The sequence below is a fragment of the Sorex fumeus genome, unplaced genomic scaffold (assembly GCF_029834395.1).
Source record: "Sorex fumeus unplaced genomic scaffold, SorFum_2.1 ptg000041l, whole genome shotgun sequence".
Classification (NCBI taxonomy): Eukaryota; Metazoa; Chordata; class Mammalia; order Eulipotyphla; family Soricidae; genus Sorex; species Sorex fumeus.
This window is the reverse complement of record NW_026606098.1, coordinates 4,772,050-4,796,549: the sequence shown is the minus strand read 5'-3', so window position 1 is coordinate 4,796,549 and position 24,500 is coordinate 4,772,050. Positions and strand designations below refer to the sequence as shown.

The 24,500-nt window shown below is 61.3% G+C and overlaps 1 protein-coding gene across 2 annotated transcripts; it reads left to right on the top strand.

Annotated features, from left to right (window-relative positions):
• Positions 1 to 3,915: 3,915 nt before the first annotated feature.
• On the top strand, positions 3,916 to 15,475 carry ZBTB21 (zinc finger and BTB domain containing 21). 2 transcript variants are annotated; one of them, XM_056119218.1, is made up of 4 exons: positions 3,916 to 4,015; positions 8,484 to 8,547; positions 12,216 to 13,781; positions 14,382 to 15,475. In XM_056119218.1, exons 3-4 carry the CDS (start codon positions 12,224 to 12,226, stop codon positions 15,446 to 15,448), a joined length of 2,625 nt encoding a protein of 874 aa, XP_055975193.1. In that variant the 5' UTR covers positions 3,916 to 4,015; positions 8,484 to 8,547; positions 12,216 to 12,223; the 3' UTR covers positions 15,449 to 15,475. The 2 variants fall into 2 exon arrangements, with proteins under 2 accessions (XP_055975193.1, XP_055975192.1); XM_056119217.1 differs by having other exon boundaries at positions 12,216 to 15,475.
• Positions 15,476 to 24,500: the final 9,025 nt, after the last annotated feature.

The following is a 24,500-nucleotide window of genomic DNA, read 5'->3' as shown; positions in this document are numbered from 1 at the left end:
CGCAGACTCCGCGCTCCCCACAGTGATGCCCCTCCTGCTCTCCAGCCTTCTGCTCAGTGGGAGACACCCAGGGGGGGCATCTCAGCGGGAGGGCAGAGACACGCCACAGAGGACAGCGGCAAGCACACCCCTAGACGGGACGGGAATGTGTGGCTCTGACTGCTGGTTTCAGTCGGTGACTCACGTCCTGGACCAGTGTCAGCTTCTCCCTCACGAGACGAACAAGCATGCAGGGAAGGCTCCGGGAAGCAAAGAGGGAAGGGGAGGGGTGAGGCCAACGCGAGGAACTCTTCTGGCCCTGTCCTGGGTCAGGCCGGCTCAGCTCAGAGAGCTTCAGACAGACCCACCTGATGAGGACCAGGCAAAGCAGCTGGGGTCCCGCAGCGGCCGCAGAGCTGGGCTGAGAACAAGCGTGGGGGTAGCGTGTACAGGATTGGCACACAGCCCACCCAGCTTCACTCCCCGGCATCCCAGACAGTGCCCTGAGCACCACCAGGAGTGATTCCTGAGTGCGGCAGAGCCGGGGATGGCCCTGAGAACTGCCAAGTGTCAGAAACAAAAACCACTCTGGGGTGACCTCCCCACATTCTGGGGCCACATGTAAAGCCACAGTGCCATGAGAGAGCACCTGAACCCCAGCTGCCGAGGCCCGAGACCATTTCAGAGCCAGCACCGCCCCCTCTCCCCACCCCCTCACCCTCCGCCCCATGTCTGGTTCACGGAGCTGCTGAGCTCAGCCCACAAGTCCTGACTCGCCCAGCTGTGCGCCTGGCCCAACTGGGAACCAGAGCCAGGGTGCAGGGATCTTGATTTCTCCCCGCAGTGCCCCATGCTGAGCTGTGCCGCTAACCAGTACTGTGATGCTGATGGGACATGGGTCAAGAGAGGGGGTCAGTGGGGGTATGGGAGTCAGAGGGGTGAGAGAGAAGGGCTCAGAAGGGGTAAGTGGGGTCAGAGGGGGCGAGAAGGAGATCAGGTGGCATGTGGAGGTCAGAGGGGGTGAGAGGGTAATGTCTGGGGTAGGGATCACCCCTTGTCTCACACCTCTGACCCCCTCACTCATCAGGCACAGGAGACACCCAGAAGCTCTACTTCTGCCCCTCTCCACTCCCCAAACTGGGACCAGAAGCACTGCACACTGTATTTTTGGGGTCGGGGGCTCCCTATCACCAGGGCTATACCTGGTGCCGGGCCTGAACCCCCAGGCAGAGGCGTATGTGGCCGACCCATGAGGCTGGTAACAGGTGTCTACAGAGCGAAGGCTGGGTCTAGGATGCGGGATGCCCCAGGGTGTGGGCAGCTGAGTACCAACAGGCTAAGCCTGACATCTGGGCACTGGTAGCCCATCCACAGGTGGGAGGGGCCCCACAGACCTTCACCCTGAGAGGGGGGGTGGGGACTGACAAGTGTCAGCAGAATCAAATGGGGGGCATGACCCAGGGGATCCCCGGGCAGGACCCCACGTGTCTGTGGGCGGACGGGAGCTCCACAGATGCTGGCATGTGGCATATGAGCACATAGAACCTTAGCGCTCCTGGGCCCCCAGAGCCAAGGAGAGCCTGACACCTTCTGCTTCATGTTTGTCTTTATATTCAGCGGGGGAAGAAATCATTTCATTTATGACGCCTTGTGTGGGACCAGAGAGAGAGGACAGGGGTTAAGGTGTTGGCCTTGCATGCATCTGACCCGTGTTCCATCCCTGGTACCACACAGTGTGCCCTGAGCACAGAGTCAGGCATGATCTCTGAGCATGGCTGGGTGTGGCCAGACCTCTCCCCGCGCCCCCACCACGCACACAATTATCAGGCGAAAGGGATCATTATTGGAAAAAGCTTAAGAAGCCCCACTATAGACAGAGGGTGTCATTGCTGGTTCCAGCATGATAAAAGTCAAGGTTCGGAAGGATGACTTGACTACCTTTCGTGTCTTAAAAATGTTACTTAGACCAGTGGTTTTCAGCCTTTCTACACCTGTGGGCCAGCACCTGTCTAGCACATGGTCCACAACCATAACCAAGGCGGGAGATGTATAGTTTCAGTTTCAGTCTTTCTACAGCTGTGGGCCAGCACCTGTCCCTGGAGCAGGGGTGATACTGCATAGACCAAGCACAGGTGGGCAGGAAGGGGCCAGCCTGGAGGCGCAGGTGGAAGCAGCAGCCAGGCAAGTGGTGCATTAACAGCAGGCAAAGGCAGCCTGACTTTGGTCAGGGCAGGGGTGCCCATTTCTGGTTCAGACCACTGGGAGGGGTGGGTCACGAGAGGCTGAGGTGCCCATGGTGGATCCAAGGAAGAAGGCGCTGAGAGAGGCCAGATCAAGAGAGTAAGGTGGCACAGCCAAGTAGGTGTGAAGATGCTGAGGGGGTGGAACTGGAATGGAAAGTTCCTGCTGACCTGAGCAGACAGGGCCATGCAAATGGAAATGACCCCTGTTCCCACACACATCCCAAGGGAGCTTCACCCAGACAAACAGGAGCTGGAAGAAGAGGTCAGATTGTGGGGGTGGGGGGTGCTTTCTCACTTGTGAATGGGGGTAAGTATGAGCTGCCTCGCTCAGCCTTTTCACAGGTCACCCCTCAATGGCTTGGCCATAGCTGCCTTCTTCAAAGCAGGCAGCTCTGCTCTGCTCCATTCAGTTCAAAATAGAAAGATGCTTTTCAAAGGCTTTATATCGCTGCCCTTAACTCGGGGCACTCGTGTCCACATTTTTTTAACGGTCAGCGGACACATCCATTTCACATTGAGTCCTCTCAAATTAGGACTTTCTCGAAACAAAGAAAAGGATGATAAGAGCTGTTAATTTTGGAGTAAGGCTTGTTGTCTTTAACAAGCCCTAGTGGAGGCAAGACGATCTCCTACACACACACCTCCAACAGGCAGTGCGCTTTGCCTTTGAAAACCCACCTTGGGGCCGCAGGGATAGTACAGTAAGCCGGACGCTTGACTTGCACGCCGTGGGCGCAGGTTCGATCCCCGCAGTCCTTCCAGGAGTGATCTCTGCGGCAGAGCCAGTAGCAAGCCCTGTGCGCCGCGGGCCGTGCCCCTGCGCCCATCCTCTCCTCACAGAAAGAACGTCTGGAGCCTGGGCGTCTGGAGCCTCCGCGCTAAGCGCTCCCTGGCCCAGGCTTCGGGTTCTCTGGTTCCAGCGGAGCCTCCCGCCGCGGTAACGGGCATTTCCCACACGCCAATCCCCTGAGGTGACGGAGCGCCAGGCGGCTTTCCCGCTCGGTGGAAAGGCGACATTCGTGCAAGAAACCTACGCCAGGGTCTCAGGGAGGGACGCGCGGGGCTGCCGGGGCTCCCAGGAACAGCCGAGGGCTGGGGGATGCCAGCGTCGGGGTACGGGGTCACTAGGGCGCGGGGGCCGGCGGGGACAAGCAGGGGCTTGGGACCCGCGAGCGGTGCACGCGGGGCTGACGGGGCGGGCGCGGGGCGACGGCTGACAGGACGCGAGACTGACGAGGCGCGGGGCTGACGGGTCGCGGGGCAGGTGCGAGGCTGACGAGACGCTCGGGGAGGGCGCGGGGCGGGCGCGGGGCTGACGAGACGCTCGGGAGGGCGCGGGGCGGGCGCGGGGCTGACGAGACGCGGGGCGGGCGCGGGGCTGACAGGACGCGGACTGACGGGACGCGAGGCTGACCGGGCGCGGGGCGGGAGCGAGGCTGACGGGGTGCGGGGCTGACAGAACGTGGACTGACGGGACGCGGGGCGGGCCGGGGACCGACTGGGCGGCAGCAGGCGGCTCACAGCCGGTGCGGACGCGAGGCGGAAGCGCCCGCCTGGCCCCGCCCCGGCCCCGCCCCCAGCGGCGCGCGCCGCCCTCGGCCCGCCCCCCGGCTCCCGGCGGCCAATCCCCGCGCGGCGCACGTGACGAGCGCTGCCTGCGATGACCTCATCCCTGGTGTGGGATGACGTCAAATTCAAGATGGATGGAATCACAGCGGCAGCGGCGGCTGCGGCGCGCGCGAGCCGAGTGTGAGCCGAGCGGGGCCCGGCGTCCGCTTCGGGGCTGAAGGCCGGTGAGTAACTGTCACGCCCCTCGCCCTCGGGGATCCGTGGGGCCCCGGGCTGGGCCGCGGCCGCCCCGCCAAACGCGGCCTTTCCTGACGTAACTCTGAGGTGATTTCTCGCCGCTTTTTTCTCGCCACCCGCGGGGCTGCGGGCGCCGGGCGCGTCTGCGCGTGCGCGGGGACCCGGCACGCGCCGCGCATGCCCCGCGCGCCCACGTCGCCGATTGTGCCTTCACACTGCGCATGCTCCGTGCCCGCACTGGGCCTCGCCTCGCGCACGGCGCATGCGCGCTGCCCTCACTGGGCTTCCCTGGCCGCGGCCGGGTCCCCCACGGGGGGCTACCCCGGCCGGCAGCGCCCGGGGAGCGGCTGCGCGGGCCCCCGACGCCCGGACCCCGAGCACGCCATGACCCTCTCCCCGCCCCCCGAGAGCCGGGACGGGCGGGGGGGCCCCGCCGCGGGAAGCCCCCGGCCCCAGCCTGCGGCCCGGGAGCCCCCTCGGGCCGGACCCCCCCTTGCCACGTCGGGTTCGGGCCCCGCCCCCGGGGGCTCCCGCCAGGGGTCCCGCTCCCGCCCGGCCCGCCCCCCTGCAGGCCCGGGATTGCAGCGTAGTCCCGTGATTGTCCAGGGTGGCCCTGAGTCACCGCGCAGACCCCCGCAGGACGCCGAGGGGCCGGCCGGGAGATAGACCGCCCGTGGGCCAGTGCTGGCGCCCCCGCCCCCGCCCAGAGAGTTGCCAGTGCGTGCCCAGAGCCCCAAGATAGCGCTGTTCAAAGCAGGGAAGTGGAAATGGGGCCGGGGATTCCGAGGAGTCACCTTACGTTTAATTCGGTTTTTTTGGCCTCCAGCACAATTTGTCATGTGGATGGTTTATTCATGAGGAAATGAGAGTGGGGATGGCCAGAACCCCGTCCCTGGGGTGTTTGGGCCTGGAGACCCAGGGCCGGGTTGGGAGGCTGTTGGAGCTGCCCTAGAGGGGAGTCTGGGGGGCGGGGATCCATAGCAATTTCAAAGCTGGGTTTGACGAGACGGTGGGAGGGGAGGTGTCTGCTTTGGGGTAGGGGACAGGGCGCGGCTGGCCTCCTGAGGGAAGTGGTCAGGGGGTACCACAAAGACCCAAGTCACCAGCACAGGGCTCAGCAGGCAGACGTTGGCATCTGCTGTAATCACCAGAGCCACGGAAGCCTCCAAAAGGAAAGCTGCCCGCGCTGGGCTGCGCCCCCCGTCCGGGCTTCAGCGACTCCAGCCCTGGGTGAGGGTGTGTGGAGCGCCAGGGAGACATGCACGACGGCGGGTTCCTAGCAGTGCCCATCCAAGCTGCAGGCGAGTGACGTTTACACAGAAGCCTTCACCAGTCGCCAGTCCAAAGGAGGAGGGGAGAGAGCACAGATGGTGGAGTCAGAACGGGGCCGACTCCCGTGTCCGCAGAGTGTGGACCTAGCCAGGAAGTGGCAGGCACACCAGAAACCCCGTGGAAGCGGGCAGCAGAGGGCCAGCTTTGTGCAGGGAACCCAGTCACAGCGCCTAATCTCCACTCTGTCAGGAACCGGGTGGTAGGCTGCAGAGAAGTCAGCGTGGGTACCGCAGGAGTTCTGCCTGCCAGGGACCCCGTGCATCCCTGTGCTCACTGCTTGGTGGAGAACAGGGCCCTCCCTGTTTGCGCCTACATTGTCAGGCATAGATGTGCAACAGCCACGCTCGGGGACTCCTCATGGTTCTGGAACCTAGAGTCTAGGCAGAGACTTCCCAGCTGGTGTGCCGATGGGCCCTGCTCCCGTGTCCTCCGCAGCCACACTGCTGGTGTCTACCCCGGCCTCCCCACAAGGGCACAGGGTCAGCTTAGGTCAGGAGCCACCTCAAAACCTTGCGTCACTTTCATTATTTCTTCAGGGGCCTCATCTCCAAACCGTTTCTCTTCTCGGGTGCTGGGGCCCTGGGCAGTGTGGGGTTTCGGGGGCAGGGGTCCTGTCTAGCCCTTGATGGGCTCAGCAGAGGAGTTAGAACTGGAGGCCGTGATGGTTCGGCTTGGGCTGTGTTGGGGGCAGGGGGCCTGGGTCCTTGCAGATCAGGTCTAGGAAAATCAAAGGGTGCAATGGGGTCCCTGAGAAAAGGCGCCTGGGGCTGCCAAGAGGAGGGCAGATCTGCTGAGCTGAGAGTCCCTTGGAGCCGACAGCCATTGCTTTTATAGTTTTATCTCATCTTCCCGTCAGGCTGGGGTTTCATCTCGGCTTTCCCACCCTGTGTCCCTGCCCTGCTCTCGGCCCGAGCAACCCACCTGCCACCATGCCCTGTGGTTCCTGTCGCACAGTCCCGCTTCTCAGCTGTCCATGTCTTTGTTTTTCACCTGCTGGAGCTCACTGCATCATGGAGGCCTTGTTGGGCCTGTGTCAGCCACCCCTTGGTTGCAGTTCTTGGGGACCTGCAGTGGAAGCTGTGCATCCATGATGTGCTTCACGCGTGTTTAGCGAGCTGCCTGTGTGTACCGCCCTGTGTGTGCTGCTCTGTGTATGCTTCCTTGCATATACCGCCCTGAGTGTGCCACCCTGTGTGTGCTGCTCTGCATGTACCGCCCTGCATGTCCTGCCCTGCGTGTGCCACCCTTTGTTGCTGCTCTGCGTGTGCCACCTTGTGTGTGCAACTCTGCGTGTGCCACCTTGTGTGTGCAACTCTGCGTGTGCCACCCTGTGTGTGCCACTCTGCGTGTACTGCTCAGTACATTCTGCCCTGTGTGTTCCCCCCTGAGTGTGCTGTTTGGTACATCTTGCCCTGCGCATGCTTCCTGGCCTGTGCTCTGGGCATGCTTACGTTGCTCTAGGCCCTTCAGCTGTAGGCACAGCCCTGCTGGCTCTCTGGAACTGGAAAGGGAAGGTCTTGTAAAGCTCGAGTCGCATTGAGGCCTAAGGTGCTGCTGGGGCGCGGGCACTCGGGGAACAGGACCACAGTGAGGCCTGAGGTCAACAGTGGCCCTGCACGTCTAGCCTCCGTGCTCTTCCCGGACATGCCCCGCACTCTGTGTTTGCCCCACCCTCATCGGGGCCATGCTGCTCCCTGGACTGCCGGCAGCTGAAGGGAGCCTGGGGCCCTGGGCACTGTCCCTGCAGCAGCTCTGGCCTGTGCAGATGGAGCCCTTATTGAGGGAGCGGGCGAGCTTTGAAATCTGAGCGGTGATGGCTGCTGGATACCGCATTGTCACCCCGGGCTCTGTGATAAGGTCGTGCCCAGCTTCCTGTCACCATATCACAGATCAGGAGAGGGGACTGGCTCAGGGGCAGGCCTGCTCCCCCCTTCGCTGCCCTGTGCTGCCTTCTCTGCCCAGTGGCATGGTTTGGACTGGCCCAGTTGACCATGGAGGCCCAGAGGCTTGCACGGCCTGAGGTTGATCTCTGGGTGTTCTGCCGTGATGAGGCAGTTGCCTGTGGTCCTAAGGGCCCTAGCCCAGGATGATCCAAGCCTCTGGTGCCCGCCTGCCTTTGAGACTTGATTGCTTCCTCCTTACCTGCTTCCTCAGCCCTTGCCCGGCTCCTGGGTGTCCTCAGCTGCCCTGTGCCCTGCACCTTCTGCTTCCATCCCCCTGAATGCCGGGGTTCCGGTGCTGCTGCTGCCCCATCTGCATGCCCTAAAAAGTCTGAAGTCCCTGCAGCAGTGATCTGATGTTGCCACAGGAATACTTTGAGGCTGGGGGCGGGGGGCACCTCCAAGTGTTGGGGTGCAGGCTCTGCTTCCCGGGGGCCCTGAGCACCACCAAAAGCAGTTCCTGGGCAACAGGCAAGCTCTGGGTGTGGCCCAAACACCAAAAAAGGAAAAGAAGACAGCATTGAATCAGTTTCTTCTGAGACATGGCTTCCCCACCCCTCTGAGCATTTATGGTCTGAGATAATTTTCTGGAGTCTGGCTGCAGAGGGCTTTGTGGTAGAGCAGAGGATGGGCCGGGGCAGGCCTCCTGCAGCGCTCGGCCCTGGGACCTGCGGGCGGGCGCTTCTGAAAAGCACCCAGTGGGAGGGCAGAGTGGAGCCTGAGGGTGCTGTGAGGGCCACATGAGCGCCGATGGCCCACATCCCACTCACCTCCCTCCCACGTGGTGGGTGTCTGTCTCCCTGGGCGTGCGTGTGTGTGTGTGCGCGCGCGCGCGCACACGTGCTCCTGGAGAAGCAGCCGCCAGCCAGCCACCGGGCCTACGGGAGCCTGTGGGACAGGAAGAGAGGAAGGAAGTAGGGTCTGCCTCACCATGCAGGAGGCGTCCTGTGCACCAGGAGCTCCTGCTCGTGGCGGCTCTTATGCCATGTGAGCATCCTCTGTGTGTGTGTGTAAGGGGGCCAGTCCTCATGATAACGGTGGAGAATCCCCCACAGAGGCCGAGTGCGCTTCACAGAGTCACAACCCAGCAGCGGCCTGGCCAGAGCTCGGGAGGGATGTAGGGGCGGAAGCCTTTGCCTGCAGCTGCAGTGTGAATCTCACACCGTCTCTCTTGACCTTTCAGAAAACAAAATGAACTAGAAGCGCCGAGGCAGGATCTGCGAGAGCCGTATGCGAGGACCCACGTGGTGAGCCGCCGCCCCGCTTCAGAGTCTGGGTGTCCTGGGGTTGCCTCCAGCTTATCCTGTCAGCCCTCCCGGGCCGGGCTCCCGCGGCACACCCACGGAGACCAGGGGTGGCCGGGGCTGGGCACGGCAGGGGGCAGCAAGTGGGACGACGCATGCTTGTCTAGTGTGCTCTTCCCTGCTCCACCTCCCGCTGCCAGAGGTTCCGAGGCATCAGAGCGAACTGAGGCATGAGAAGTTGGCACGCCCGGTGGGCAGCTGCCCCCTTCCCCCTCCCGCTTGCCTGATCTCGTGCCAGACAGCCCTGGCGATGTTGGCCTTTACCTGTGCTCGTGACATGACAGTTGATCTGGTCACTCAGGCAGCTGGGCTCAAACTCCGCGTTTGGAAAGAGGGTCGTGGGCAGCTGGTCCTGAGAAGGGGCCGTTTGCAAACACTGGTAACTGGGTTGGTTGGAGGGGTAGGAGTGAGACCCTCCCCCACACACGGGTGAGGAGCGTGGCTGTAGTTGTGTCTCTGGCTGCCAGGGGGAGGGCGGCATGTACGCCCCTTAGGGGCCAGAGCGTCCTTGTCCGCTCCCCTCATGTGCCAACCCAGCATGGCGCCTGCTTGTCTCTGTGCTGGGACACGCGGCTTCTGGCCTGGGAAGTGCCCTTCGCCCCTCCTCCTGCCTCCTGCCCCCAGAAGCCCTCCAGCCTTCCCTGACCTTCCTCCCTGCTGGCTCCGGGCCTCACCTGGTGCTGAGCCCACTGGAGCGTGCTTGCAGTGTCTGCTGACAGTCCCACGCACGGGCCCGTGCTGGGCAGAGGACACCGGGCGCCTGTAGCAATGCTGGAGTGAGCCACGGTGACCCAGACCCTGGCGCTGCACAGAGCTCACCTGAGATTACCCGGCTCCGGTCTGTACCACAGGGGCTGGCGGGTCTGGAGTGGGCGGTCTCAGCTCTGCTCTTTCCTGTCTGCAGTCTTGAGCGAGCACGCAGCTCCTGCCTCGGTTTCCTCTGTGCATGAGGGTGCTGCAGTTGCCAGCCAGTGGCCACCAAGGCTCACAGCAGACTTGGGGCTTCTGCCGTGGGGGTCAGGCTTGTGGGTACTCAGTGGAGGGTCAGCGTCGTCACCAGCTGAAATCCCAGCGGGGTCTCAGCACAGAGTGCCAGGGTCGCTGGCCAGGCCACATGTACAGACTCTTGCCCCGAACGTGAGAGCTGAGGTTCCCGGACTCACAGCGACTTAGAGCAGAAGGAGACATTGGCAGCTTGGGGCCAGCGGTTGCTCCTGTGGGCGCAGGGCACGACCCAGTGCTCCAGGGCCAAAGGCCTCGCTGGCTTGTCCCCACTGGGCCCTCGGCCCATGTCTGTGGTTTCTTCCCTCGTGTCCGTCCTAGTTTGGGTTCCCCAAGAGCCAGCCCTGAAACAGGATCAGGTACAGACATGTACTTGGGAAATGTCCCAGGAAGTATGAGAAATGGTGGGAGAAGTGGGAGGTGTGGTGGGGGTGCACACAGTGTCACTAATGTGTGGTGCCTGCCCGCAGGGGGCGTCCGAGCCGAGGCCCCAAAACACTTCCCCATTCTACTTCGTCTTCTGAGAGGACGCCGGGAGGTGGGGGCATCCTCTGCTCCCGCTGTCCCTGCCGCCACGGTGATGCTGCTGAACATGCGGCGCTGGGTGACTGCTCGTGGCTTTACACAGGGCCATGACCCCGTGAACCCTTAGGACGGTGTGTAGGACTGTTCACTCGGGGTTGGGAAGTTTTAAGTTTTGCTTTGAAATGAATGTATGCTTTCCTGTCGGTTGACACTCGATTTATACCCAGTTCACAGGCATATGTGCCCTGGTCCCACAGGATATTCTCCATGGGAAGGGGCCCACGTGGGGAAGCCTGAACCCCTGCTCTCGGGGGTTCTGTCCAGTTCCCTGTTCCTCATCCACGGCCACCCCCCCACCCGTCTCCGGCACCCCAGCAGTGACCTGGGAATGACCTGGCCACGCCCAGCTTCCCCCCTCCTCCTCCCTTCCCGACTCTTGTCCATGGTCCCTTCTAGCTGCCAAGCCAGGCAATGAGTGTCTGACGGTGACGCCGGCCACTGCCTTGACTTGATCTGGGGACTCCCCACCCCCCCGTCCCTCGTGCTCGGACTGTGACGGGGAACTCTCCTGGGCTCCCCATACCGTCCTGCATGGCCCCTTCCTCCTCCAGCCTGCTCTGCATGGGAAGTGCCTGGTTCCGTTTGTCCCTGCAGAGTGGTCTTGTGTTCCACCGGGAAGGCTGAGCAGCTGGCCCTCATGCTGTCCGTGCTGCCCCTGGGACGGCTGCCCCACTCCCTCCTCTCCCCATCCGAAGAGACCGTGATTCCCATAGACGGCATAGTAGGGCCAAGGCAGTATGGACATCGCCCAGCAAGAAGGAAAAGGGCCTTGATCAAGCCGTCCAGCGGGGTGCTGGGAGAGCGGCAGGACAGGGCACAGCGGCTGAGTCACTCGCTCCCTCTTCGGAAGAACCTGGACACTGGCTGGCCAGGTGGAAAAGAAACTGGGCAGGGCACCAGCCGCCAGCCCTCAGAAGGGGCCCCACACTCCAACGGCCTTTATGAACTGGCTGTGGGGCATAGCCCTGCAGGTGCTTGCTCCCTGCCTGGCCTGCTCGCTGCCCCCAGCCTGGGCTCTAGATCCTGGACACGTCACCCTCAGTCGCCGGCTGTCCTCTGACTTGGGCTGACTCTGGAGAGTGTGTGCCTGTGTGTCCGTGGCCTGAGCGAGGGCAGCATCCGGCCAGCAGAGGGCAGGGGCACCACCCAGTCCCACCTGCTCTTGGCCACCAGGTCTTATCTGCCCTCTGACCAGATGGAAACTGGGAGCCATTGCATTTGGGCCACCTTCACACAGACCCAGGAGTGGTGGCGTTTGGTCTAGGCCTCTGTGGCAACGTGCTTGGAGGAGGAAACTCTCCGAGAGCTGGCAGTGTGTCCACGGGAGCAAGAGAGCCTTGCTCCAGCCTGGGGAGCACGATTGGCCACGCGAGGGCTGAGCTGCTCCAGCGGCCTTTCTTTTCCCGCTTCTCCCAGTTCCCACGGCTACAGGGGCCTGTGGGGGGGGGGGGTGTCTTTCCCGGAGTCAGTCCGTTTCCCTTCAGAATAGACTGGGGGGCTCCGAGTAGCCTCTCAGTGAATGAGGGTTCTGTCCAAGTGACCTGGCTCATGGCCATGTGGAGTGGACAAGGGACCCGCTGCACAAGTGTGGTGGTATGGCGTGGACAAGGGTTCCACGGTGCAGTGTGGGGTATGGCATGGACAGAGGGTCGGGGGCATAGTGTGGTGGTGTGGCATGGACAGGGGGTCTGGCACTGTGGGGGGTGGTGTGGACAAGGGGTCCATGGCACAGTGTGGGGGGTGGCGTGGGCAAGGGGTCTGGCACAATGTGGTGGTATGACCTGGATGAGGGACCCGTGGCACGAACCTTTGCATTTAGCACTGCTCCCAGTGCACCTGCTTCCTGGAGGGAGGGGATGGTGCCGGGTCTGTGGTCTTTGGTTCCTCAAATTCCTCCCTCTTGGGCAGAGGTGACCCCCAGCCCGGGAGACTTGCTGGTTATGTGTGATGGGCGGGGGTGGCCTGCCGGGAGGGGCTTCCCCTCGCTCGCCCACCCCGCCTCAGCCCTGCCTCTTGTCTTCCAGCGCCCGCCATGGAGGGCCTGCTGCACTACATCAACCCCGCGCACGCCATCTCGCTGCTGAGCGCACTCAACGAGGAGCGCCTCAAGGGCCAGCTGTGCGACGTGCTGCTCATCGTGGGCGACCAGAAGTTCCGCGCGCACAAGAACGTGCTGGCCGCCAGCAGCGAGTACTTCCAGAGCCTCTTCGCCAGCAAGGAGAGCGCGGCCCAGAGCGTGTTCCAGCTGGACTTCTGCGAGCCCGACACCTTCGACCACGTACTCAACTACATGTACTCGTCGTCGCTGTTCGTGGAGCGGGGCGGGCTGGCGGCCGTGCAGGAGCTGGGCTACAGCCTGGGCATCTCCTTCCTCACCAACATCGTCTCCCGGACCCCACAGGCGCCCTTCCCGCTTTGCCCCGGCAGGAGGGCGGCGGCACTGGCGGACGATGAGGACAGTGGTGCCCAGAAGAGAAGCGTCATTGTGTGTCAGGGCAGGAGCGAAGCCCCCAGCCACGCGGCTAGTCCGAGCGCGTCTGAGCTGGGCCCCGGCCACCGGCCCTCCCCTAGCGCGGCGGCCAAGCTCAGCAGCGGGCCACCCCAGGGCCCGGCACCCGGGGACCCGTCGCGCGCCGTGGTCTCACCCGAGCGCCCCTCCGCGGCCTACCCCAAGGCCCTGGAGCACATGGGCACTGCGGAGGAGTCCGGTAGGGGCAGCCCCCTGAGACGGGCCCCGGCCGGGCCCGACAGAGAGGGGGCCGGGCCTGAGAAGCCGGGGGCCGTCGGGCCTCTCCCCAAAGGCCGAGCCCTGGAGCTGGCCCTGAGGAGGCCGCGCCCACCCGTGCCACCCCTGCGGAGCGCGTCCGAGACGCCCTACCTGCTGACGGAGACGGGCCGGGGCGGTGGCTCGGCCGAGGACCGGAACCTGCTGTACTACTCTAAGCTGGGGCTGGTGATCCCGTCCCCGGGCGCTGCCACCCCCGGAAGCCAGAGCATCGACCGGAGCGGCCCGCTGGTCAAGAGCTTGCTCCGGCGCTCCCTGTCCATGGACAGCCAGGTGCCCGTCTACTCGCCCGCCATCGACCTGAAGCCTTCCTCGGGTGTGCCTGCTGCCCTGGGGGACACGGCGGCCACCATGCGGTGCGGCCCGGTGCACAAGGCCGCCTTCCCGGAGTGCGCCGAGATCACGGGTGTGAACGCACGGGCCCCGACCCCCCAACCGCACCGCCTCCGCTCCTTCAGTGCCTCCCAGTCCACCGAGAGGGAGGCCCCGCCGGCCTCTGAGGTGCCCATCAAGACGGAGCCCCGCAGCCCGCTCTCGGACCCTTCCGACATCATCCGGGTCACCGTGGGTGATGTGGCGGCAGCCGGCTCCAGAGACCTCGCCCTGAAGACAGAGGACGACCCCAAGGCCATGAGCAGGCTGCCCGCCAAGAGGAGGTTCCAGGCTGACCGCCGGCTGCCGCTGAAGAAGCTGCGGGCAGACGGCCACGGCTCCCCCGCGTCCGCGGAGCCCGCGGAGGGGGCCGCCAGCCCGCCTCTCCTCGACGCCAACTTTGCAGAGCCCCATTCGCCTCGAGATGCCTTTGGTGAGTTGGCGGGAGCGAGGCCCAGCAGAAAGTTTAAGTGCAAACACTGCCTTAAGATCTTTAGATCCACCGCCGGCCTTCACCGGCACACTAACATGTACCATAATCCGGAGAAGCCGTACGCCTGTGACATCTGTCACAAGCGCTTCCACACCAACTTCAAAGTGTGGACCCACTGTCAGACCCAACACGGCATAGTGAAGAACCCGTCTCCGGCCGCTAGCTCACATGCCGTCCTGGACGAGCGGTTCCAGAGAAAGCTGATTGACATAGTGAGAGAGCGAGAGATTAAGAAGGCCCTGGTCCTCAAGCTGAGGCGCGCCCGGCCGGGGCCCCAGGGCCAGAGCAGCTCCCCCACGCCCGCCATCAAGAGGCCCCTGCGGCCGCGGGCCAGAGGAGCATACGTGTGCCCGCACTGTGGAAAAGCCTACCGCTTCCTCTCGCAGTTCAAACAGCACATAAAAATGCACCCGGGCGAGAAGCCCCCCGGCGCCGGGCGCGGGGTCCCGGCCCGGGAGGAGGCGGCGCGGCCCGGCGCGGTAGGCGGCGAGCAGGTTTACGCGTGCCGCCTCTGTAATGCTGCGCTCTCTTCTCTCCTAGAGCAAGGCCCCCACGAGCGCCTGTGCCGGAACGCCGCCGTGTGCCCCTACTGCAGCCTTAGGTTCTTCTCGCCCGAGCTCAGGCGCGAGCACGAGGGCCAGTGCGAGCACAGGAAGCTGACGTGCCTGGAGTGCATGCGAACCTTCAAGTCGGCCTTCAGCATCTGGCGGCACCAGGTAGAGGTGCACAACCAGAACTCCATGGCGCCGCCCGACAGCCTGGACCACAACGGCGAGGCCGCCGCTCCCGCCACCGCCACCACCGCCGCCGCCGCCACCACCACCACCACCACCATGGCGGCGGCGGGTCCCCCGCGGCCACCCGGCCCACCCAACCATGCCACTGCCGCCGCTGCCAAGGATGACCCGGTTTTCAGCGACTCCTCGGAGCACGTCAACTTCGACTCGGAGGACTCCTGCCTGCCCGAGGACCTCAGCCTCTCCAGGCCACTCAGGGTCCAGGTGAAGGAGGAGCCGGCCGAGGAGGTGGAGGACGAGGCGGTGCCCGCGCCACCCACGGCGGCCCCCGAGGCCCCCAAGGACTCGGGCGCAGGCAGCAGGGAGCCGGGCCTGTGGCCCTGTGAGAAGTGTGGCAAGACCTTCCCGGCGCCCAAGCAGCTGGAGCGGCACCAGGAGCTGCTGTGCTCAGTGAAGCCCTTCATCTGCCACGTGTGCAGCAAGGCCTTCCGCACCAACTTCCGCCTCTGGAGCCATTTCCAGTCGCACATGGCTCAGGCCGCCGACGACCCCGCCGCACCCAAGGACCCCGACACCTGCCCCGGGCCCACCAGCTCACCCTCACCCCCACCTCTGCCCCCGCCCCCGCCGCTCCCCAAGATCCAGCCCCTGGAGCCTGACAGCCCCACAGGCTTGCCCGATACCCCGGCCCCTGCCCCCGGCGCCACCGCCGCCGAGAAACTGTTTGTGCCCCAGGAGTCCGACACACTCTTCTACCACGCCCCGCCACTGTCCGCCATCACCTTCAAGAGACAGTTCATGTGCAAGTTGTGCCACCGCACCTTCAAGACGGCCTTCAGCCTCTGGAGCCACGAGCAGACCCACAACTGAGGCCGCCCGCTGCTTCCTGGGGTGGGGGACGGGGCACCGTGGACACTCCTGTCTGTGGTTCAGGGAATAACTGGGCAAGTATTTCTTCTTGGGTTCTCTCAGATACTGACCGGTAAGATCTCAGCCATGTTCTCAAGTCCAGAATGCATCAGGAGTAAGCGGGGTCATTGCAGGACTGAGTTAGATCTTAGAATCTCTAGCAATAAGAAAAAAAAAAAAAAGAAACCTCAACTTGAAAATGTTATCCTGACACTTGATAAAAAAAAAAATCAAATATTGGGTATTTTGTGGTCACGTAGAACTTTTTTTGTTATACGAGAATTGTGAGGAATTTAAATCAGCAATAGGTTTTTATAAAATAACAGAGACTTGCTCTTGGGTCGTTTACTGTAATTACTGGAGAAAATTTGGGAAATGTAAATCCCCTGATTTCCAGAGGCCCTCAGGGGAGATGGGGGGGCTTGCCATGTTCAGTGGGTGCTGCCGCAGGTCTCGCCCTGGGCACCAAGGGTCTCTGCCCACCTGGGGGTGTCCTCCCAGCAGGGCCTGCACTTATAATTCCCGCACTCCACGCCCGACTCCAGCCGCCCTGAGCCATGACTCTAGCCCCGTGGCCCCCTCCCCACGCTTTCTAGAAGAACAGGCCAGGTGCAGGCATCCAGCCGTCTGGAGACCTGTGTTCTGTTCTGTCTCGGGGAGGGTTGGCCCTGGGAGAAACCCCCCAGGTTCTGCTCGCTGTTCCCTGTTCTGTTTGGGCCTGGGGGTCTGTGCGCTGGGACTGTTTCATACCAGTTGTGACCAAAGCCTCTGGGCAGTAGCAATCTGAAGCTCCTGGGGGTTTCAGAGGGAGACTGTCGGTGGGGCAGCATGAGATGTGTCAGGGTGGGAATATCCTTTCTAGGAGCCATGCCATAGGACAGCGGGGAGGGGCTTGCGGTGTACACGACTGACCCGGGTGCCGTCGCCAGCACCCCACATTGTCACCCCGAGCCCCGCCAGGAGTGACCCCTGAGTACGGCCAGGTGTGAGGGCCCCCACCCGCCACTAACCCTCCCTAGGTCCTGATAGGATGGAAGGCTCTGAGGTGAGGGTCCACAGGGCCTGGCCACTGACGGTGACTACTGGCCTTGGTGTCCTCTGGCACCGGAAGTCTTCCGGGGGGAGGGGGTGAATTTAATGGAGAAAGGGAAAGCAACACAGTTGCCAGTCACTGCTGGTGTCTATTTCCAGGAAGAAATCTATGCATCTGAGCGACAGACAGGCCTGTGCAGTTGTGCACAGTGTGTGCAGTTGGCATTGGTGCCACCTTTACTCCCCTGGCCCCGGGCCCGCCCCGGCTCCACGCCTGTCCCCCGTAGGGCCTCAGGAGTTCCGGGAAATTCAGCATCCCAAGACTTGAAACTTTAGGCTACATTTCTGAGGATTTTTTCTAATAATGTACATCCGTAAAAACTATTTTTGATCTAAATAGAAGCTCTGCTTACCTGTTAGATTTTTAAAAAAAACTTCCAGTTGTTTTTTGTCCTTCGTTCACTTTTTCGTGTAGGCAAGGAACAGAAGATTTCAAATAAAACTTTTGAACCAAAAACATTTATAACACAGTTGTTTTTTCTATTACTTTTTTATACTGTACCTTAAAAGCATTAGACTGAAAGTTTATTTTGGTGGTCAGACAATTAAAATATGCTTCCACTCGTGTAACTATTTTAAACGTAAGAGGTAAAATAATGGAAGACGTCAATGGCTTTACTCGGTAAACTTTTTTAAGGAGAGTTGATCTCGGCCAGCAGACGCCTGGTGTAAATTGGAGCTGGCCTTTCATTGTTGCAGCCCCAGTTACTAAAGATATTCTTGTAAATGTTTTTTCTGATTGTAATTAATTTTTGGAGATGTAGAAAGCTTATTCCCGTGTAAGTATTCAGGATGCCTGCTTTTTTTATGCATTTGTGGAAAGAATGTAAGATGTTTTAATATATTCTTTGTTCATCTGAGCTTGTTATTGAATCGTGTCCTTTCTGGGTGCCTGTGGGAGTGTCAGCCCCATAAGTCCCTGGGGTTTTAATCAAAAGAAGCAGTCGATGGAGATACAAAATATTGTTTGATGTGGTAATAACATTTTGAGATAATCCACGGTTCACTTTGAAAACACGTGGTTTCCGTTCCTGCTCACGTGCTCCCTGAGCACTGCAGGAGGTGGCCCCAAGCCCCAAGAATAAATAGGGTTATACATCGGCATTTTATCAGCAGTTACAAATAGGAGTTCTGGCCCACTGGGGTCCGTGGTCAGTGGGGTGGGGTTGGGGTGGGGGGGGTTGTCCTTGGTGTCAGGAGGGAGAGGCCGGAGGGAGCTTGAGCTTTCCTCAGGTCCTGTCCTGCTGCCATTCACTCAGGAGCAGCCCTCCCTGCCCTGGGGCCGGAGGTCAGGAGAATGGGCGTGGTGGGGGAGGCCCCTTTCCCAGGACACACCCGCCCCGCACCCAGCCCCGCATCCCACAGTCCTGCCCTAGCCGGGCGCACCCCAACCAGAGGTGTGACCCCAGGAAGCTGTGTCCTGTCCACTAGCAGCGCCCATGGGGGCCATGTACAAACAGGAGCCTCTGGGCCAGGGGCACCCTCGGCGGACCCCCAGCTCCTGGCTTTGTGGAGGGGGACTTGACACCTGGCTGTCTGCAGCTAGGGCTGTGAGCCTGGAGCTCGGCAGTGAGGGGGTGTCCCTGGACCTCCGAGAATGGGACCCCTCCAAGCATCTCCTGCCCAAGCTGGCCCCCTGCCCGCCCATTCCTGCTCCCACTCGTTATTTTTTTCTCCTTTTAAGTTTTTCAGAAGCAGCTGCCAACATCCCTGTAGCAACTCTGCCCTTTGAAGAGGGAGCCCAGAACCTGGGGCCAGCCAGGGTGTGTGTGTGGTGGGGGGGGGGGGGGGTGGAGCTGGGGAGGGGCCGGATAAGGACCCCACGATTCCCCAGGGTGAGCTCAGTCTCTGAGTAACAAGCAGCAGAAGGTGTGCTCTCCAGCATCTGAGGATCCCCACATGCACGGGTCTAGGGGTTCCAAGGGGCAATTTCAGACCATGTCGAATGTCTTTAAAATGTTGGAGGCTTAGGGCTTGAGTGATAGCACAGCGGGTAGGGCGTTTGCCTTGCATGCAGCCAACCCAGGTTCCATTCCCAGCATCCCATAGGGTCCCCTGAGCACCGCCAAGAGTATTTCCTGAGTGCAGAGCCAGGAATGACCCCTGTGCATAGCCAGGAATGACCAAAACAAACAAACAAACAATTTTAATATTACTAAAAGTCATAGAGGGTGTCAATATTTAGCATCTGCAATGTTACTCTAGAACTCAAACACTCCCAGACTTAGGGGGTAGTTAGGGGTCCCACGCAACCCCTCCCCGAAGTCTCCTGGGATAAAGAGATGTCCCGTCTGTGACCCTGGCCCATGGGCACATGAGGGGCGCTGAGCATCGGGGCTGGGGTGGGGAGAAGCTTCTAGGCAACTCCCCTCAGTGTCACAGCTGTCATCCAAGCACTATTCATCCTTTTTCTCCCCATGTGAGATGTGCCAAGACGGCAGGCTCAGAAGATGGGACAGATTTCTTGGGGCCAGTCACTCCAGTCAAGAGTGAGGCCAAGGGGGTGGGAAGCAGACCTGCATCCCAGGGGCCAGGCTTGCCATGAGATAGAGATTCTACTCTGCTGGGACTTCTGAGGAGTTTAATCCTAAATGAAATCCAACAATGACTCGATTCTGCCGCCGAGGCCTGTGACAGAATCCGCTCTGTTCCTAAACCGCATTGCCCCTGCCTAACAAGTAAGCATTATCCCGTGCTCCCTTTGAAGCAGTCTCGGATTAGTCTGGAATGATGGCCTTCTGAAAATCAGTGGTGACCACATGTGACCTGGTGGAAAGTCTGCGTGGAACCGAAGGTGACCCCAGAGCCTGGAGTTCAGCCATCTGAAGACAGTGAAATGCTTTGGTTCCCAAGTGGGCCGAAGGGGAGGGGCAGTGCTGGGCCGTGACCCTTCTTTCGACTGCCCCTTGTCCCTGGGAGCCGGGAGACAGAGGGACTGAAAGAAAGGCCCGGCACCACCTTCTAGAGCTGAATCCACGAGAAGAGCCGAGGGCAGAGCAGACCAGTACTTTCCAGGCTCTGTCGGTGTCATCTGGAAGGAGCCTGGCGGGGGTACGGATGGCAGAGTCATTTGTGCAAAGGAAACGCCGGGATCTCAGATGATGGCTGGGTGTGCACACATGCGCACATGTGTGAACATGCGTGTGGAGACATGCACACACGCACGCACACACATGCACACTCCAGCCTCCCTCCTGACAGTCCCCTTGCCCAGCAGATGTGGACAGTGCAAAGGCCCCCCCCCCACCCACGCGCCTGCCCCTCCAGCCCACTCCCCACTCGGCAGCACCCCCTTACCTTCCCTCCTCCCCAGTCCCTCAGCTGAGATGGGCAGTACCAGCCCCTGCGCCCCCACCATGTTCAGGGGGCCAGGAGGGGCACCCCCATTTCTCCGGCTGAAGAGCAGGGTTCACACGGCTGAGAGCTGTGGGGAACAGCAAGACAGGTCCGTGGCACTGCTGTACCCCGCATCCCTCCTGGAAATGGCTCTTCCTCTGTCCCGTCTCCTCCAAGCCTGGCAGGACCAGGGGCTGCCCCCCAAGCCCCTGCTTGCCTGGGCATGATTTCTGGGTCATCCAGAAGCTCGAGGACTGGCAGCTTTGCCCATCCCAGTGCCTTGATAACATGCATGAACGAACAATGAAATCATTTCAGTACAGACATAATGCAGATCTCCAGCCTCCCTTGCAGCCCCACCAGCAGGGTGCCGCAGAGATGCCCAAGGCCAAGCCCCTCCTGCAGCTGCCCCTGAGGTGAGCCAAGTCCCTCCCAGATCAGGCACCTCGGAGGGTCCCAACTTGCTTTCCAAGGGGCCAACAGCACGGCCAGAATGGGGAGGCACAGGCCCCACTCCATCTGCCCCACCCCATCTCCTGGCTTTCAGACTGGGGGAAGGGGCCACTCCTGGCTCCTGCTTGCGGGGGGGGGGGGGGGGCTCTATGTTCTGGGCGTCAGACCTGCAGACACTTGTCCACCCTTCTTCCTCTCATGGGCTGACTCCTCCACCCGGAGTCGGGGGCACTCTGGCCTCTCCTCGTGTGGCCGGGCTGAGGCTCCCATTCCTCTGGGGCCCCAGAACTTTGTGGCGTCCCCCCTCGGGCATCTCCCGTGGCCTTGCAGAAGGAATGGCTCGCGGGGTGCCCCCCACTGAGGGGGACCCCGGGCAGGTTCTGACCAGGTGCCCCCATCCCCCACAGAGCCCAGCTGACTCTCCACCCATCCACTGGGGAGGGACTCCGGGAGCACTGGGAAGCCGGTGGGTCCCAAGCCCTCGCGGACAGGTGTGGGCTGCTCCGAGCCAGGACACTCGGGAGAGTTTACCGTGCCAGAGCTTCCCCATTGCCCTGGCACGGGGTCTCAGTCCCAGGGGGCATCCATGGAGGCAAAATGCTGCCCCCACCCAGCATCTGGGACCAGAGCTGGCAGGCAGGGGCCAGGCAGGTGTCTCAGGACAGGGCCTGAGATGGAGGCGCGTGGGACAGAGGAATGTGTGAATGAGTTAGTGAGTGAATGAACTGACACACACGTGGGTGAGAGTCCATGAATGAGTGAGAACGTCTGTGAGAGATACGGGGATGCATGTGAATAGGTGAGGGGGGGAGGGATGAGCATGGGCTAGTGAATGAGGGAATACTGCAGACATCTTCCTGCCGGTTCTGGCCACAAGAGCCAAGCCAGGGGCTCTGCTGGGTCTGACTCAGTTGCCCCCTCCCCACGGACCACCACCTTTAGGTCTAGTTCCCTCCAGGCTTCCCTCCTCTTCTGTGTCCTGTACTGGCCTGGGAGGGTCACAGCCCCTCAGCAGGTGTGGGGACTCAGTGGTCACTCCGTCAGGACGGGCAAGCAGGGGAGAGCTGGGGCGGACAGTGCTGGCCCTGGGCGGTGGTGCATTCTGGCTTCAGGCCCACAGCGCCATGTGCCGTCGGCCTCTCCCTGCTGCTGGCCCCCGCACCGTCCTCCAGAGTCCCTGCCCTGAGCCTCGTGTGTGTCAGGCTCTGTGCCCTTTGGTGGCCAGGAACCGTGGCACTGGACAGCGTCTGCTCTGTCCCTCAGGCTCTTGAGGGCATTTGAGTCCCTCCCCTCGACTCCTCACTGTCCACGGGTCCCAGCGTGCTGTGGGAGAGTGGGCCCCGTCCCACCCATTCGCCCCTGCCCTCTCTGGGTGTGGACACGGCCAGGGGCTCAGCCATGTCCAAGCAGCCCCACCCTCGGGCTGGGAGCCTCCTGTGAGTCTCACTGGCCTCGGCGTGGAAGCCCGGGTGGAAATGTCCCCAGGGGTCCTTCTTGATGTCGCGGCCACACACCTGGACGGAACACATGGTGTGGCCGACCCTCCCGCCAGCTGGACTTGCGCCTAGCCAGACTCACAGTGCCCAACCTCCAGGCTGTCCCGAAGGTGACGGAGCGGGAAAGAGGCTAGACACCCAACACTGTCGGGGTGACGTGGCAGGAAGAGCCAATGGGGGAGCGAGAAACCTCAAGTCAGTGGCCTGAGAAGAGCAGCCACAGGCCTCCGTCGAGGGTGGGCGCCTGGGAGGCCAGTCTCCCCTCAAGGCTGGACTCTTCCTGCGGAGACCACAGGGACCCTGGCTCCGAAGACCCCGCTATCACCGTGGAGTCAGTCGATGCTCGTGCTCGGGCCTCGGCCTGTTCTGATGGCCGTGAGCCCCTCCTGCCGCGAGGAGCCATCTCTGATCCACGCGGATTTGGCAGGAAATGCCCTCGTGGTGGCTGCGGCGGGCGTGGGGCTCGGGCTCTGCCTTGCAGACATTTCCTATGTGATGGTTCGGGAATGCTGCATCGTGGAAGGCCACCGAGGGCAACGTTTGCTTTGGATGCTTCTGGGACGGGAGTGGGGGGTGCATCTTCTCTGTCCAGTGTCCCTCCCAGTGACCCTTGCCGCAGCTACCCACACCTGGGCATTGGTGGTGGAGGAGGGGACTGGGAGGTATGCCGGGCAGAAGCCCCGCCCCCCGGCACACACGCATGCGCACGCACACACATGCGCACGGACACGTGCACGCACACGCACTGGACACCCCGCTGGCAGCTGGACACTCGGGCACCGCCCCATGTTCTCTCGGACTCCACACAGATTCCTCCATCCATACTGGAGTTCCCAGTGGGCGGGGCCACTCCAGCGGACACCCAGCTCCCCCGCCCCCTGCCTGCAGCCATACTGTGTTGGGGTCAGACTTGGCACCTTGCAAAGTCTCCAAAGCCCCATTTAGGTCTATCTGGGTCAAACCCTCCGGCCAGGAGTCTGTCCATCCCATCGGCGCTCTGGCGCTGTTCCTGGCTGTGCTCAGGAGCGCTCCCTGGTGGTGATCAGGGGTCAGGCACGGTATAGGGATGAAGCCTGGCTTGACTGCATGCAGGCCAGTGCCTCCATCCGCCCTGGCCCTCCAGCCCTACACAAGGCTCTCCCAGACAGCAGCTCGGCCTAGGGGGTGGGAGGGCACCTGCCTAACGTGTGCCCCGCATGGGTTCAATCCCGGCACTCCACCTGGCCCTCTGACCCTGCCAGGAGTGATCCTCGAGCATTCCCAGGTGTGGCCCCAAAACAAAACCAAACAAGACTGAAGCTCGACCTGCTCTGAGACCCTGGCCGCATGCCCAGCCGTGCGGGGGTGGCACCACCTCAGAGCACCCTCCCCACCTCCTGGTCACAGAGGTAGCACCCCAAAACATTCCATATGTGGGTGATCAGGAACGCATTCACCCACACACTCTCATACACACTGACTCACATTCAGTCACACACACACACACATACACACACTCATACACCCACACACTCTCACATACACTAGGCACACACTCACACACACTCTCATACAGATACACTCACACATACCAGTTGCACACAAACACACACACCAAGCACACACATGCACATACACTCATGCACATACACCCACACACTCACATACACTAGGCACACACTCTCACACACACACTCATACACATACATTCACCCATACCAGTTACACACATACACTCATACCAAGCACACACACTCATGCACATACTCTCACACACATACACCCACACACTCATATACTCTAGGCACACACACACTCTCATACACATACGCTCATACATACCAGTTATACACATACACTCACACACACCAAGCACACTCACACACATACACTCACACACTCACATACACGAGGCACACACTTTCACACACACACTCATGCACATACACCCACACACTCTCACATACTCTAGGCACACACACTCTCATATACACTCACAAACTCTCACATACACTAGGCACACACTCTCACACACACACACTCATGCACATACACTCACACATATACACCCACACACTCTCACATACTCTAGGCGCACACACACACAACTCTCATACACATAGGCTCACACATACCAGTTACACACATATGCTCACACACACCAAGCACACACACATACACTCACACACACACATACACACACACTTTCACACTTACACATAAACTCACATATATACACTCATACTATACGTGCACTCTCTCAGACTCACACCCACACATGCACCACTTACACTGACACACACACATATACATACACTCATTCACATACACTTTTATATATACACTCACACATACACTCACAAATATATACTCACACACATTCACACAGACACTCATACACACACATACACACACACGCAGACACTCGCTTACACTCACACAAACACACACACCTCGGGCCCTTCTCTCTGGGAACTGTCATCCCATTATCATCTGGGAAGTGTCAGGTGAGTGTCTGCCTCACCTCTGTGACCCTTGAACTTGGGCCACCCTGGAGAGGGTGGGTGGGGCAGGAGTGACAGGTGCGCCCCATGCCCGAGGGGGAGCTGCAGAATGAAGTCAAGTAGGGTAGAGCACGGGAGCACTGGCCATGGCGA

What these genes read in the sequence shown, in the direction of transcription:
- ZBTB21 (XM_056119217.1), top strand. Translation starts at nt 12,224, where the DNA reads ATGGAGGGCCTGCTGCACTACATCAACCCCGCGCACGCCATCTCGCTG.